Genomic DNA, 13237 nt, shown 5'->3' on the forward strand with positions numbered 1-13237 from the left:
CGGACATATCTGGCAAGATCCAGTTTAAGGACTGCAAGGGCACATTTGGTTACATGTAAACAGTACTCCACTTACATGTTATACCAACTCTCAACACAACAGGGGGATTTTCTAGCTAAGTGCAATTGCAAAATACCACCTATAAATCAACCAGATGCAAGCTATTATGTAGTTATTTCCATATACTGCAGCGTAAAAGGATATACTGTTCTTTTGTTTTAAATTGTACTTTCGTAATTGCACTTATACTCTATAAATTAGAGTGGAGAAAATGGCATTTTTAGTAATAACTGCAACAATCAAATACATATGCATCGTCAGTATATGTGAAACTCTTAATTTAAAGTTTGGATCAGTATCCAGCTTTTTTTTTCCCTTCCTCATTTTTTCCTCCCAGGCTGTGAGGTGCCTTTTTATCGAGGTGGGTTCCCGCCACTTTATGTCCCCTCTGAGGACATGTACTTATGGCTGTCTGCCTGTGGTGCTGTGGTGCTCCTGAGGTCTGAGCGAGGTGGTAGTTTAGGCTGGGGAAGTCAATAAGCGTGGTCACAGAGGAGATAACTGCACACACACTCTCCCAGAGGCGCCCGTCTGCATGGTGTGTCTGTCTGTCCTCCCCCTGGCTTTTATGGAAGATTCATCTTTAAAAAAGAAAAGCACTGGTTTGAGAGGATTTAACTTTCACAATGATTTGTGTGTGTGTGTGTATGTGTGTGGTTGAGGGTTCTTTGTTTCTCACTTCACATGTGTTTGTGTTCTCAGTTTCCTCTGGCCTGGCATGGTGGCTGCCCCTATAGGCAGTGCCGTGCAAAATGGGCAAAGCGACCTTTAACCCTTAAACTGCTGCCTTAGAGATATGCATAACTTGCTATCAAGAGCCAAACCCCATCACCTTTAGCCCTAATGGGATCAGAGTCACATAGGAAGCCACTTGGAGCAGCAACTGACTCTTAACCCCTAACACCAACTCAGTGCAGACGAGCAAGAGTGCGCGGGCAAAGGCCCAGCTCATATCATGCCACAGGGAGCGGGCACCGTTTAACCCTCACAGTGCCAACCTATCAAGGGCGAAACTCCAACTTATATGATAAACAGAATTAAATCTGCAAGCTTCGGAGTTCCTGATAGGGAGCTGATGTGGAACTTGGATTGTAACGCCAGGTGGTCAGTGCTCCAAACATTTTTAGTGTTCTAGCTGTACATGTGGTCACCGGGCTGTTGTTTGTTAGGGGTATTTCCTCCATAAAAGCCTTTTTCATCCAGTTAATTTCAATCTGCAGTGCTTTTATGTCCTTGTAAAACATCGGCTTCCCAAAAACAAAAGCTAAAATTGTGTTTTCACATTTAGAAACACAATTATGAATTATAAAAAATAGTTTTCAGACTATTTGACTCTTAACCAACTAAAATTAAGCCACAAAAAGCAGGCGGACGCATAGTTGGAGTGCCAGTCTAGTAACAAAATGCTGTAGCAATTTCATTTTATTCTTAGTAAATAAGCATATTAGGAATCAGTGCTGTTTCCCCGACATTTTGAAAGTCTATTTTGCTACACTTGTAATCTCTGAAAGCATTGTATTTTTTTTAAAAAAAGAAGAAGAATGCTACTTTTAAAACATGTAATTATGTCAAATCTAATTTCTCTCATGCAGTTTTTCCCCTTTTGTGAAAAGAGAGTGTTAATAGATTGAACAAAGACTCAGGGAAAAATCAAGGAAGCAATCAGTCACACAAAACAGGTAATAAATTCACAGGAAATATACGGACAATCGTGCCAAACAGTTTCTTTCAAACAATCTACTTAGCGATAAATGCTGACAGATGATATAATGGTTATAAAAACTGGAAGAGATCAAGAAAAACAGGGATTTCTGGAAGAGACTCTTTCCCTTTAAGGAATATAAACAGGGCATGTGTTATAGCATGAGTGGCTGTATGAGAGCGAGAGAGAGAGAAAGAGGGTAAAGCTAGTTTCTGCACTTGCCTGTCTGGCACCGGGCGAGGAATGAGTGCACAAGTTTGAATCTGGGTGAGTCAAGCTGCGCGAGGGAGAGGCAGCGAGAAAAAGGAGTTCCACGGTGAAAGGAGGGAGAGAGATGCTCGAAGATGGATAGCAGCTGAAAGAAAGGGGGAGCTCAGGCAAATTGGTCGGAGTGAGAGTGTGAGTGAAGCAGCAAAAAGCAGAGGGAGGGATAGTTGAAGTGCAACAACAAGATGAAGTGCAGGAAAGGGAAAGTGTTAGCGAGAGAGGGATTGCAGAGTAAGAGGTGAAAGGAATAAATGAAGGAATGGAGGAGTAGGTGATGGTGGGGGGCACGGAATGAATGTGTGTGTTGGGCTAGTGGTGAATCATTTGCATAAAGGGTGAGGGCACTCTGCCCAGCTTTGGGGAGAGGTTGGCATCTCGCCTTGCCGACTGGCAGAACGAGGACCAGGGAGGAATAAAAGAATGAGGGGGAGTGAAAGAGTGAGAGAGAAAGTCTCTCAATAGTGCATCTCTTGTGCGAGGAGTAGCAGGCCTTGGCTACTGCTGGAGCAGGGCATGGAGGGGAGGGGATATCTGGTTTCATTATCTGCTCGATTCCTGCTGTATTTGCTAATCATGAGGTTCAAAGCCCTTGCTGCAGCTGTAGGCAGGGCACGGTAGCCAGTCTGTGCCGCTGGCATGTGCCGACTGGAACGCTGTAGGTGTGTGCAGCATGCACTTCAGTTTGGAGTGAGACAGAAAGTGTGAGACAGACGTTATGGCTTCCCTTTACTGAGGCAGAAAGCTGCCACACTCTGTCATCCCCCCTCAATCTCTTTCTCTGTGTTTCACACGCACGCACACTCTTAAGTGCCACACTGCCTACTTGACCTTATCAAGAATGGCTGCCCTTGTCAAGGGGAATTGCTGTATTCAGTTCTATTGCAATGTCCTGTCGGAAAACGCCACCTCCAGCAGTATCTGTTCGTTCGCGTGTGCATTTGGTGACGCTACAGAACCACACATACGGTAGTAATCTATACTGTATGTATTCATTTAGGAATTGCCTGCGAGTAATCTTATACCATACCGTCTAGCTGCAGCTACATGTCGGAGTGGTTTATTAAATCGTTGTTTGCAAAATGCAGTGCAGATCCTCCTAGTTTAGTTTGAGCGCTCCCATCGCGCTGTAATATCTAAACATTCTTTCTAATTGACGGCACTGATATCAGGATTAGCATCCAGTTTTGGATCAGAGGGGCAAAAGTCTAACGTTTCACGCAGCCTTCTTTAAAGTGCCCACAAAACATTTAGCGTTTGCCACATCTAAAGAGAAAAATTCAGATATATTTAACAAGCTGTGTTCTCCGACTCCAAATTTAATTCTGTTCTCCAAACATTTTCAGAACATAAATTGGGAGTATGACTCACTTGTGAGGTTAAAGCTCTGTTTACAATTAACTGTGTAAGGTGAAATTTATGCAAATGGGCCAGAGTCATAGAAAAACCACATAAACCTCAGGAAAATCCTGGCTGAACAAATTTTGGATACTTAAAAAGAAACACAAAGAGCCCTTGATCTTATCTTTGATGTGCTTACATTTGAGGCTGAAACGGTCTGCAAGACAAACCCGTCGTACAAACGAGAAAACATATTTGAGTATAATATTACCCAGGTCTGCAGTTGTGTCAGAAGCCCCGGCTTGCTATCAGTCCTTGTGTCTCTGGAGCTGTTTAAAGCTCGCTTACTCTGTCTTTCTCTCTCAGCCTCATGCCACAAATGGCTTCCAGACTTTCACACATAGTAATGCTTCAGTGTGTAAACAGGCGTAATTACACACAATGCGCAGACACACTTTTAACATCAATCTGTGCCGTTGGGAGGAAGAGAGCAGAAAAAGAGGAAGTTTTTCTTTTTTTTAAATTCTTCCAAGGATTAAAATGGATGAAAAGGTTTTGAGGACGAAAGCGAATGAGTGGCAGGGAAGAGACATTAAGGAGGACATTTCAAGAGAAATGCTGTGTGTCTGTGTCTGAATGTGATGGAACAAAAAAGGAAATAAATTTTGTTAGCGTTCCTAAGGAAATTGCATTTCATATGAACTTCTCGGTGTTCCTTTTTTAATATCTCCGAGAACAGTGAGGTCACTAACTTTCCACCTTCTAATGGCGAGATGATACATCCAATCAGGCGTCCTCTCTGTGGACCCGATTTTCCCATGTTTCTTATATGAAGGAAACATGAAAATTTCCTCTCACAGAAACCTTTTTCTCTCTGCTGTTTCCATTTTCTTTTGTGTACAAATTTAAAAAAGCCATTATACACATATGGCATAAAATAGTTAGAACTCCATGTTTTACCAAGTCTCTGAAAAATATTTGATTCCTATAAAAAGCAAAAACAACTGAAGAAACTTTAACCGAAAATGTTTTTTTTGAAGACACACACACACTTGCGCATGCATGCATGCACACACATACACACACACATACACACACACATACACACACACACACACGAAATGATTCAGATCTCTCACAGTGCTTCCTTTATATCACCATAGTCTTTTTCAATATGTGATTTTACACAACAGATGTCAAAGTTGAATTACAGTTGTGACATGTCCTGACGTGCTGAAAATTTCATGAGCTTTCTCTCCGTCTTTCTCTCCTTTTCTCTCTCTCTCTCTGTCTCTCTCTCTGTGTGTGTGTGTGTAGCCTGATTTTACAGGATCATCTAGATATAAAATAACAGAAAACCTGTGAAAGAAATATAACTTCAACAGACAAATCTGGCGTTCAGCAATATGGTTGCATAATCTTAAAACATTATTTTAAGTTTAGGTTCAATTTATATTATAGTAAATATATTGTAAAATAAAATTAAAAAAACAACATTTGGAGCAGTGGTACATTTAGGTGTAGCTATAAAATATAATACACATTCATGATGCCCCTTTTTAACTGATTATTGCTAAAAAAAAAAACACTTTTTAAAATAACTTATTAAAGAAAAAATTCTGTCTCCCTTGAAAAAGCTTTAAAAAGTCTTTGGTATTACTTAGTTTCAAATGTATAATAAATTGACAGCATTTAATCTATTTTGGCAATTACAAGTAAAAAAAAACTTGTTAAAAAAATAACTTGTTATAGAAAGCTCAGATTTTAAAACTTGAATAATCTCTAAAAATGTAAATCATTTAGGTCATGAAGAAAATATGAGCAAATGACATTTATTACATGAATTTGGTTTTAAGTTTTTCTTTTAAATTTCTGCATGACTTTGAATCACACAATTTAAAAGAAGAAAATAAATAAAACACCCTTTTTTGCTATTAACCTGAAATATTTAACCTGCAAAACACTGACATCAAATGTAAGAATGTAATGCCTGCTTTCTTACTGTTACCTCAGCGTGCAGGATGTGGCATAAAGCAGGCCTAAATGTCGAGAAATTTCCTCCCACGTGTCCTGAGTTTATTTTTGCTCCTTTGATATTTATTTGCACACTTAGACTGATACCGCAAATTCATCTCAGGTAAACACGACAATGTGGGAAACAGGCCAAAGTTATGCTTGTTAAAATTAACTGCATCGTAAACACTGAGGCGGGTAGAAACTATTGCTCCTTTCTAAAATGTTTGTGAAGGTATCGATATTTCTTATAGCTAAATTGAGGCTCTTTATAAATATGTAATGAAAAAAGGGAAGAAAGCAGCATAAACGCTTTAGAGCAGCTGTGATTGATTTTACTCTGATTAACGTGTGTTTTCACAGAGGTCACACTTTATAGCCTAATGCTAAGCCTATGTTAGCAGCAGGAATTGAACTAGCATACATTTTTATTAGTTTATCATTAGTTTGACCCCCTTTGTAGTTGGTAGGCCTCTCAACAGAGACAGCCTCAGAGCTCTTTTTTGGCGTGAGAAAGAGGGACGTTTGATTTGAACAGGTTTCGCATTTAGAGCAGTCGACTTCAAGGCCTGCAATTTATTTTTACAGAGCAACATAAAAAGTCTAATTCAGAAACAGACCGACGGATGCTGGGAACGACGGTCGTGGAGGTTAACGGGCGCTATCAGCCAAAAACCAAACGCTAAACTTTTTTTTGCCTTTCTTTTTCTGAAGATGGTGAAAATGGTGGGCTTCGTTGTTTCGGAGGTGAGAGTATTAATTTTCATAGTGTTTTGGGAAATGTAGGAAGACGAGGTGCAGGCCCTTTTCTGGTGGAGGATAGGCCACACAGAGGGGTTTTTCTCATTTAAAGGATTTATGGTGGACTCGAATTTAACGCTATTTTAATTCAATCTTTGGCCTCATTTCGTAGCCCCTGCTATTTAAACAGTTAAGATAATCCCCGAGCCAGCCTTACGTGACAAACTGGTTTAATGAGTAAACTCAAACGGAGCGCTCTCGTTAATTTTCTCCGAATTGTTGAACACGGTGATTTATTTATTTTTTTATAGGTTTCTTAACTCTGGTGTTTTGTTGGTGCTTGAAGCCTCAATAAAACCTGAGTTTGGATTTCATTTCTCTGCTGCTCTGTGCGTTTGTACCGTGTCAGGGCTGGAGCGGAGTGGAGTGAGTGGAGATTGGCTCACCCGGCCTGACCGAACAAAGGTCGTCATTTTCTGAAAGACAGAGCATGGCATGCAGAGATAAGAGGAGCGCTCTCTTACATTATTGCAGTGCAGATACCTACAGAGCGCCGTGGCTCAGGCCTGGAAAAACTGCCACTGTTTCTTCTGCCGTGAAGAATTGTGGGCAAACAGGAGAAATCTTCCCTAATGAGCTGAAGGAGCTGCGGGTTTGAAAATGTCAAAAAAGGACACATTAAACAGCGGGGTGCCACACAGACTGATTTCTTAGCCAAAATAATAAAAGTTTTTTTTTCTTTAACTGCAATTTGTGCACAAACCTCAATGGCTGTGCATAATTTTGCATTTGGTCCAGTTTATGATCATAAGAAGGAGGCCCTGTAGCAGATTTAACTAAGTGATTTTAAAAGGGGATTTTTTTGTTTCTTCTAGAGGGATTATATGGGGGGGGGGGGGGGGGGGGGGTATTGTTTTTTTGCATAGTATTTGCAGTTTATTTGCTTAATGTTACAGATAAAATTTTATCTCGTAATAGGATACCTTCAGTTTTTCATCCTGTTTTTGCGGTATGAAGATTTAACAGGAGTTATGTTGTTCAAAAAATGTCTCAGGGCTCATCCGCTAAAGAAAACACGTCGCTTCGGACAATGGATTGGTTTTCATTTCCCTGATATGAATCTTGGTTATCATTTTGCTTGTCAGTAATGTGATGATATTGAGGAAGCAACTGCAGTGCTTGGCACATAGCTCTCCTGTTCTTTGTCTGTGGCCCATTCATTAAAAAAGTCTAGATCCCTTCAGTCTTTTCAAATAAGTGGCAAACACACCTCCGTTATTATTCTTCAAAAACAAAAACAAACACACACATCCTATTTAATTCCATCTCCTCATGTTCCATTTGCCTGTTTTTTTTTTCTTTCTCTTGCCTCCACCATCTTCTCTCATTCCCACATTATTCACGTGTTCAGCGTGGCTGTGTGAGGCAGGCGTATGCTAGCACGAACAATCGGCACCCGGCCCGGCTCAGCCTGGTCCAGATGGGGTCTGTACCCCCCTTCCTCCCCCAACAGTAGCAGCCAGTCAGCCAGCCAGGCAACCAACTAGCCAGCTAGCTACCCACCTGGGTAGCCAACCAGTCATTCACCCAGCCCGTCATGCGGCCTTTCAGCCAACCTGGCAGCCAGCTTGTCAGCCATTCAGTGGACCAGCCAGTCATCCAGGCTGCAGCTCCTCTGTCAGACGCTGACAGAGGGAGCAGGCCAGGCTAAATCTGATGGTCCTGGGAGCCAACCAGAGGACTCTGGCCTTTGTAGGGCGTTCACACAGACAGCCTGTCCCGTTGCACAGCAGGGGGCTTCAACTCACAATCAACTGAACGGACCCTCAACTTTGCCACATGACAAGTTAGCTTTTTATGGCTGCCCACTGTCAAGATTCCAGTTTTGACAATGTCTCTGTAATTCCTGTGAGCCTCGTGGACTAATTCATGTAATTTGGACTGCGTAAATGGGTAAATGTGTTCCTTTTTTGTAAATTGGGAGAATGACATTTAAATGCACTTCTAGGGAGTGGAGCAGCCCTTACGTATTTCACATCAAATCATCACAGAGATATTATTTTTCTGACAAATGCATCCGATTATGTTGAATCGGCCCTCGGTGGGAGCCTTTGTGTCAGATATTTCTCGCCTGGTGCTCTGGGCACAGCTTGTACCTCTGAGGTCGTGTGAGTCAGCCAATGAGGATGAGACAACTTGCTGTCCAGAGCAGCTATGCAGGCCCGTGCTCCCTCACTTTCTGCTGCTGTTAAGTCCCAATTATGTGTCATTGTGGGATTCATAATGCAGCACGATGAATATGGGCAATTAACTGGCTGCAGAATGAAAATATTATTGTCCTTACTATTATAAAGACCAACATATCTAAAGCTGAATGCATTTGACTCAACTTTGCAATTACAGGAAGCTGTGTAGTCTGTTTTTGATAGTTTTATAAGGCTTAAGCTATATAGGCTACTTGCATAAACCCATCCACCACAGCATTTTGAGGCATCATTGTCAATCAGATCCAGCTTCTCACCCACAAACGCGATAACTCTCTAATTTGATAACAGAAACTTTTAATGTGTTTCTGTTTCTATGGTGCTGGGGCTATTAAAGTGGAGTAACAGGAAAAGGAAAAAAAGGGGGCGAAGGGGCCAGTTTGGATGTAAGACTGCATTTTGAAACAGGAGAGCATGTTTTTGGATGGTATTTTTTGTTTTGGGGGGTGGAGAGGGGTCTTTTTCTTCCCCCTCCTCTCTTTGTTTGTGTGGTAAATCCAGGAGCAGCTGCTGGTCTCAGGGTCTAGTGGGATTTTGGGTCTGTGTTTTCTCATGCCATCCCATGCCAAGGTGGTGTAACGCGAGCAGAGAGAGAGAGAAACAGAGAGAGAGCGGGAGAGGGGTGTTTCAGGAGTGGGGGGTGCAGTTAGAGAGTGAGCTGGTTTGTTGGGATGGCTGTGACCATGTTGGTGACGAAGGTGGTGAGGGAGGGAGAAGTGTGTGGGGGGAGCTTTAGGAGGCGGGTGCTGTCTGGATGCATGTAAAATTAATATCCTCTGGACTTTGCCTTTGCACTAGATTGGAACTTGTCTGTTTGGCTAATGACGTGCCTTCTGCCTGCACCACACACAATCCACCCCCTCCCGCCCTCTCTCCACTACCAGCCACCAACCATCCACACCCCCACCTCTTTGCTTCTCCCTCTGCCATCTCTCTCTTCCCTCCTTTTCAGTGCTTTGAGCGTGCGTATTGGCTGGGCTGTTTGAGACTCGATGCCAAATAGGTGGGCCCTCTGCGTGTTGGCACAGACTCAGTCAATGGTTAGAGACGGAAAGTGGAGAGGAAGAGAGAAAGAGAGAGACAGAGTTGGAGAGAAAGAGGGGGAAAAAAGAAGCTGCACTCGGGTTTGCCAGCGGTCGTGCACAGTCTTCCAACATTGATTCGGTCCTCTTGTTTTTGTTTTTTTTTTCCTTCTTCTCCTCTGTCCGCACGCCCCTTGTCCAGCTCTCTCTCTCCCTCTGCGTGAGTCTTATGCAGATCAGAATTGAACCAATAGCACGCGCTGCTTTGCCAGCCATTTTTTTTTTTTTTTGTTTTTCATCAAGATATTTTCTCTGCATGTTTTTGCAAACAAAGAAAGAAGCTTGTTTTAATTTTTGACAATTTTATTATTTTGCTGCACTATCTGTTTTATTTTATTTGTGCACACCCAGCTCCTTTTTTTTCATCCTTTTAGACACAGAGATTGCTAAACTTTCTACACTCCTTCTGCTCTGCTCTTGCACAGCACCTCTCCTGCAGCTCTTGCTACAGTACCTCCTGTGTTCTTGTGCTGGTATTACACTGCGCCCCCTGGCCTGTCTCCTCTTTCTCAGCTTTTTTGCCCCCTGCTGCTTTTATTGGACAGTTTATCAGCTTCTTTTTTTTTGCTTCTTTTTTTCCCTCACTCTTTTGTTTTCAGCATTACTTCAGCGCCTTTTTTGACTCTACAATCCAGTTATTGTACTGGCTCTGCATTTTAAGTTTCTTTGCAATCGACGGGGTGAATTTATGATGAGAGAGCAAAATGGTAACTACCATGTAATTCTTGTTTTATTCGCAAATATTTTTTGATCGTTACTGTTAAGCACTTTTGAGTGCAGGTGCAGTTGTATTATTTATGGACAAATATTTTACGTTGTGGCTTTTCAGCGAGATGGCTTTAATTTTATTAATCAGAATTTGGCATGTGCGTTCTTCTTGATTATGTTAGTGTTTTAAGCATTGTATAATACGCGTGGTCAGTTTGAATTATGTTTTAGAAATGTTGTGTTTTTACTTGACTTTTTGATACTTACTATAATGCTTTTGAGAATAATACTGTTTATGTTTAGTAATGGATTAGGATGGCACTATTTTTATTTATAACTAGCACATTTGTTTATATTTAACCAGACAAACAACATTTACACAAATATCTCATGGAGACAAGTCTCATATTTTTTCTGTCTCATCTCTTACCTCAGTCATTCAGTGATGTGTTGTTCAGTGGTTTGTGAAGTGTGTCCTTCGGTGCGATGTGTCTGTATTAGAGAGCGCAAGGTATCTTTCCGTCTCCCTCTCTCTCTCTCTCTCTCATTCTCTCTCTCTCTCTCTCTCTCTCTCTCTCTCTCTCCCTCTCTCTGCGCCTCTCATTCTCTCCCTCCACTCACACGGAGCAGGCGCCGCTCCTCCATGCTGCGCGCCGGTGCTAACTGCCTCTCCTCTCTCTTCCCCTCCTCACCCCCTCTCCCTCTCTCCCCATCCTTCTCTCCCCCATTCTCCCCCTCTCTTTCCAATGCCTCCTCCTGCTTCCCCCCCTCCTCCCTCTCCTCATCCACCCTCCCCCCATCTTCCTCCCTCATCCAGGATGAATTCCACCCCTTCATCGAGGCCCTTCTGCCCCATGTCCGCGCCTTCGCCTACACCTGGTTCAACCTGCAGGCCCGCAAGCGTAAATACTTCAAAAAGCACGAGAAGCGCATGTCCAAGGAGGAAGAGCGTGCAGTGAAGGATGAACTGCTGGGAGAGAAGCCAGAGATCAAGCAGAAGTGGGCTTCACGCCTGTTGGCCAAGCTCCGCAAGGACATCCGGCCTGAGTTCCGTGAGGACTTTGTGCTCACCATCACGGGCAAAAAGCCCCCCTGCTGCGTGCTGTCCAACCCCGACCAGAAGGGCAAAATACGTCGCATCGACTGCCTGCGCCAGGCTGACAAGGTGTGGCGGCTGGACCTGGTGATGGTCATCCTGTTTAAGGGCAGCCCTTTGGAGAGCACGGACGGAGAACGACTGGTCAAGTCACCGCAGTGCACCAACCCTGGCCTGTGCGTCCAGCCACACCACATCGGAGTGTCCGTCAAGGAGCTGGACCTCTACCTGGCCTACTTCGTCCACACGCCAGGTATGTGAGAAACTGGACATCAGACACTAATTGAGAGGGATGCCAGCACATAAACACTCGCCACATGTAATCATGTCGGTGTGCTTTTAGGATCGCACTAACATTTTAACAATTTGAAACACAACAGAAACACAAGTGCATACCTCAATTTGCAATATAGTAAAATATAGAAAATGACAAAAAACATAAAAAGAATAACGTAAAAGTAAAAATATTCAGAGACACAATAAAAACCTTTTTACTACTACGGAGGGAACGTTAAAGTAATAACTAAGCAGTTAAAAGGTAAGAAAAAAAGAAATAAAGTAAAGATTTATCTCTCAGATTAACAAAGTGAAAGTCCCTGCTTGCTTTTGTTCCCACAGAAAACAGCGGGTACGTTTTTGTTCTTTTAATATTTTTCTTTTCTTCATCTGTTTCTTGGGGTTTGTTTACATGACAACGTAGTATCAACAGTAATAAAAAAGAATTTGTTAGTGTGTGTCAGGGGCATACGTCCAGCGTGCTCTGGCAAGTAAGCGTTCATTATTCTGAGCGAGGCATTTGCGGCTTCATATGAGCATGTATTTTGTGTGTGTGTGTGTGTGTTTTGTTTTTTTCCTAGGAAAGAATTTGCATGCTTGTGTGTGTCTGTGTGTGTTTGAGTGACTGTTTTTTTATGAGATGAAATATCTGTGTTTTTTGCGCAATGAATTTTGCACAAAGAAGAGTCACTGTTTATAGTATTGTACACAGTCTGTCGAGGTATATCTGCCATGGTAAGGCCATTGTAGCCAGAAATCATCATTTGGCCGCAGCCCAGGTTGTGTGTGTGCTTGTGTATTTATGTGTGTGTGTGTGTGTGTGTGTGAGAGAGAGAGAGAAAGCGAACAGAGCCGTGAGCCTCCTGCTCTCAGGCCGCAGGCTGCTGCCGCCTTCACCGTCTGCCTGAACGTTAGCACCACGTTGGACCTGGCTGCCAAACTCACACTCACACACAAAACGCCAATGCTCAAAGGCAGCCAGTACTATTGCAGCCACCTTCACACCCATACACACACATACAAACACAGCTAAATAAAGATACACACACACTCTTTTAAAAAAAAAGGAAAAAAGAAAAGAAAAACAACTCTGTCATCTCTGCAGCGCACTTTCACACGTAAAGGCAAACACGGTTTTAGTCACGATTGCGTACACACACCCACACAGCACACACGTTCGGCCAAGGACTATCACAGATACAGTTTAATACAGCCAAACATTGTTGTATCGCAGCCACCATCATGGATACACACACTCACACCCGGCCAAACATCACTGTAGCCTCCAGTGCGCATACTCCTCACACACACAGCCAAAACACTGGCTGTGTTGTAGTTTTTCCCCCCACATTGCAAAAAAAAAAACTGTCAGAGAAGCCACACACACGCAGACACACACACACATAATATATCTCACAGCCAAATCTTCCAAATACACACTGCTTAACCATTTGCTGGCTACATATACAAACACACACTCATGACCTAATATTATGTCAGCTGGAATTTTCTGGAAATTTCAAACAGTGACTCAACCCGCACATATATATACAGCATATCCCAATCACTGTCCAAATACACACACACACACACACACACACACACATGCGCGCGTTCTCGTGTCTGCCGAGGCACAACTCTTACACTGGGCATTAACATTACTCTAGCCAAATGCTACCATAGGTGATCC

General features: G+C 42.8%; 1 protein-coding gene across 12 annotated transcripts in view; it reads left to right on the plus strand.

Annotated features, from left to right (window-relative positions):
• nfixa (nuclear factor I/Xa) overlaps positions 1-13237 on the plus strand; it is a 109274-nt gene that overhangs the window by 22838 nt on the left and 73199 nt on the right. For 9 of the 12 annotated variants that reach the window (XM_084931044.1, XM_084931047.1, XM_084931046.1 and 6 more), the window contains one exon: positions 10993-11524. In XM_084931044.1, coding sequence (XP_084787170.1) covers positions 10993-11524 — 532 coding nt within the window. Of the gene's footprint in view, positions 1-9252; positions 10175-10782; positions 11525-13237 lie in introns of those variants that run through there. The other 3 variants (XM_084931045.1, XM_084931037.1, XM_084931038.1) reach the window with 3 other exon arrangements.

This window comes from Perissodus microlepis, chromosome 6, assembly GCF_051167445.1.
Source record: "Perissodus microlepis isolate ML-2025 ecotype Zambia chromosome 6, ASM5116744v1, whole genome shotgun sequence".
NCBI classification, from domain to species: domain Eukaryota; kingdom Metazoa; phylum Chordata; class Actinopteri; order Cichliformes; family Cichlidae; genus Perissodus; species Perissodus microlepis.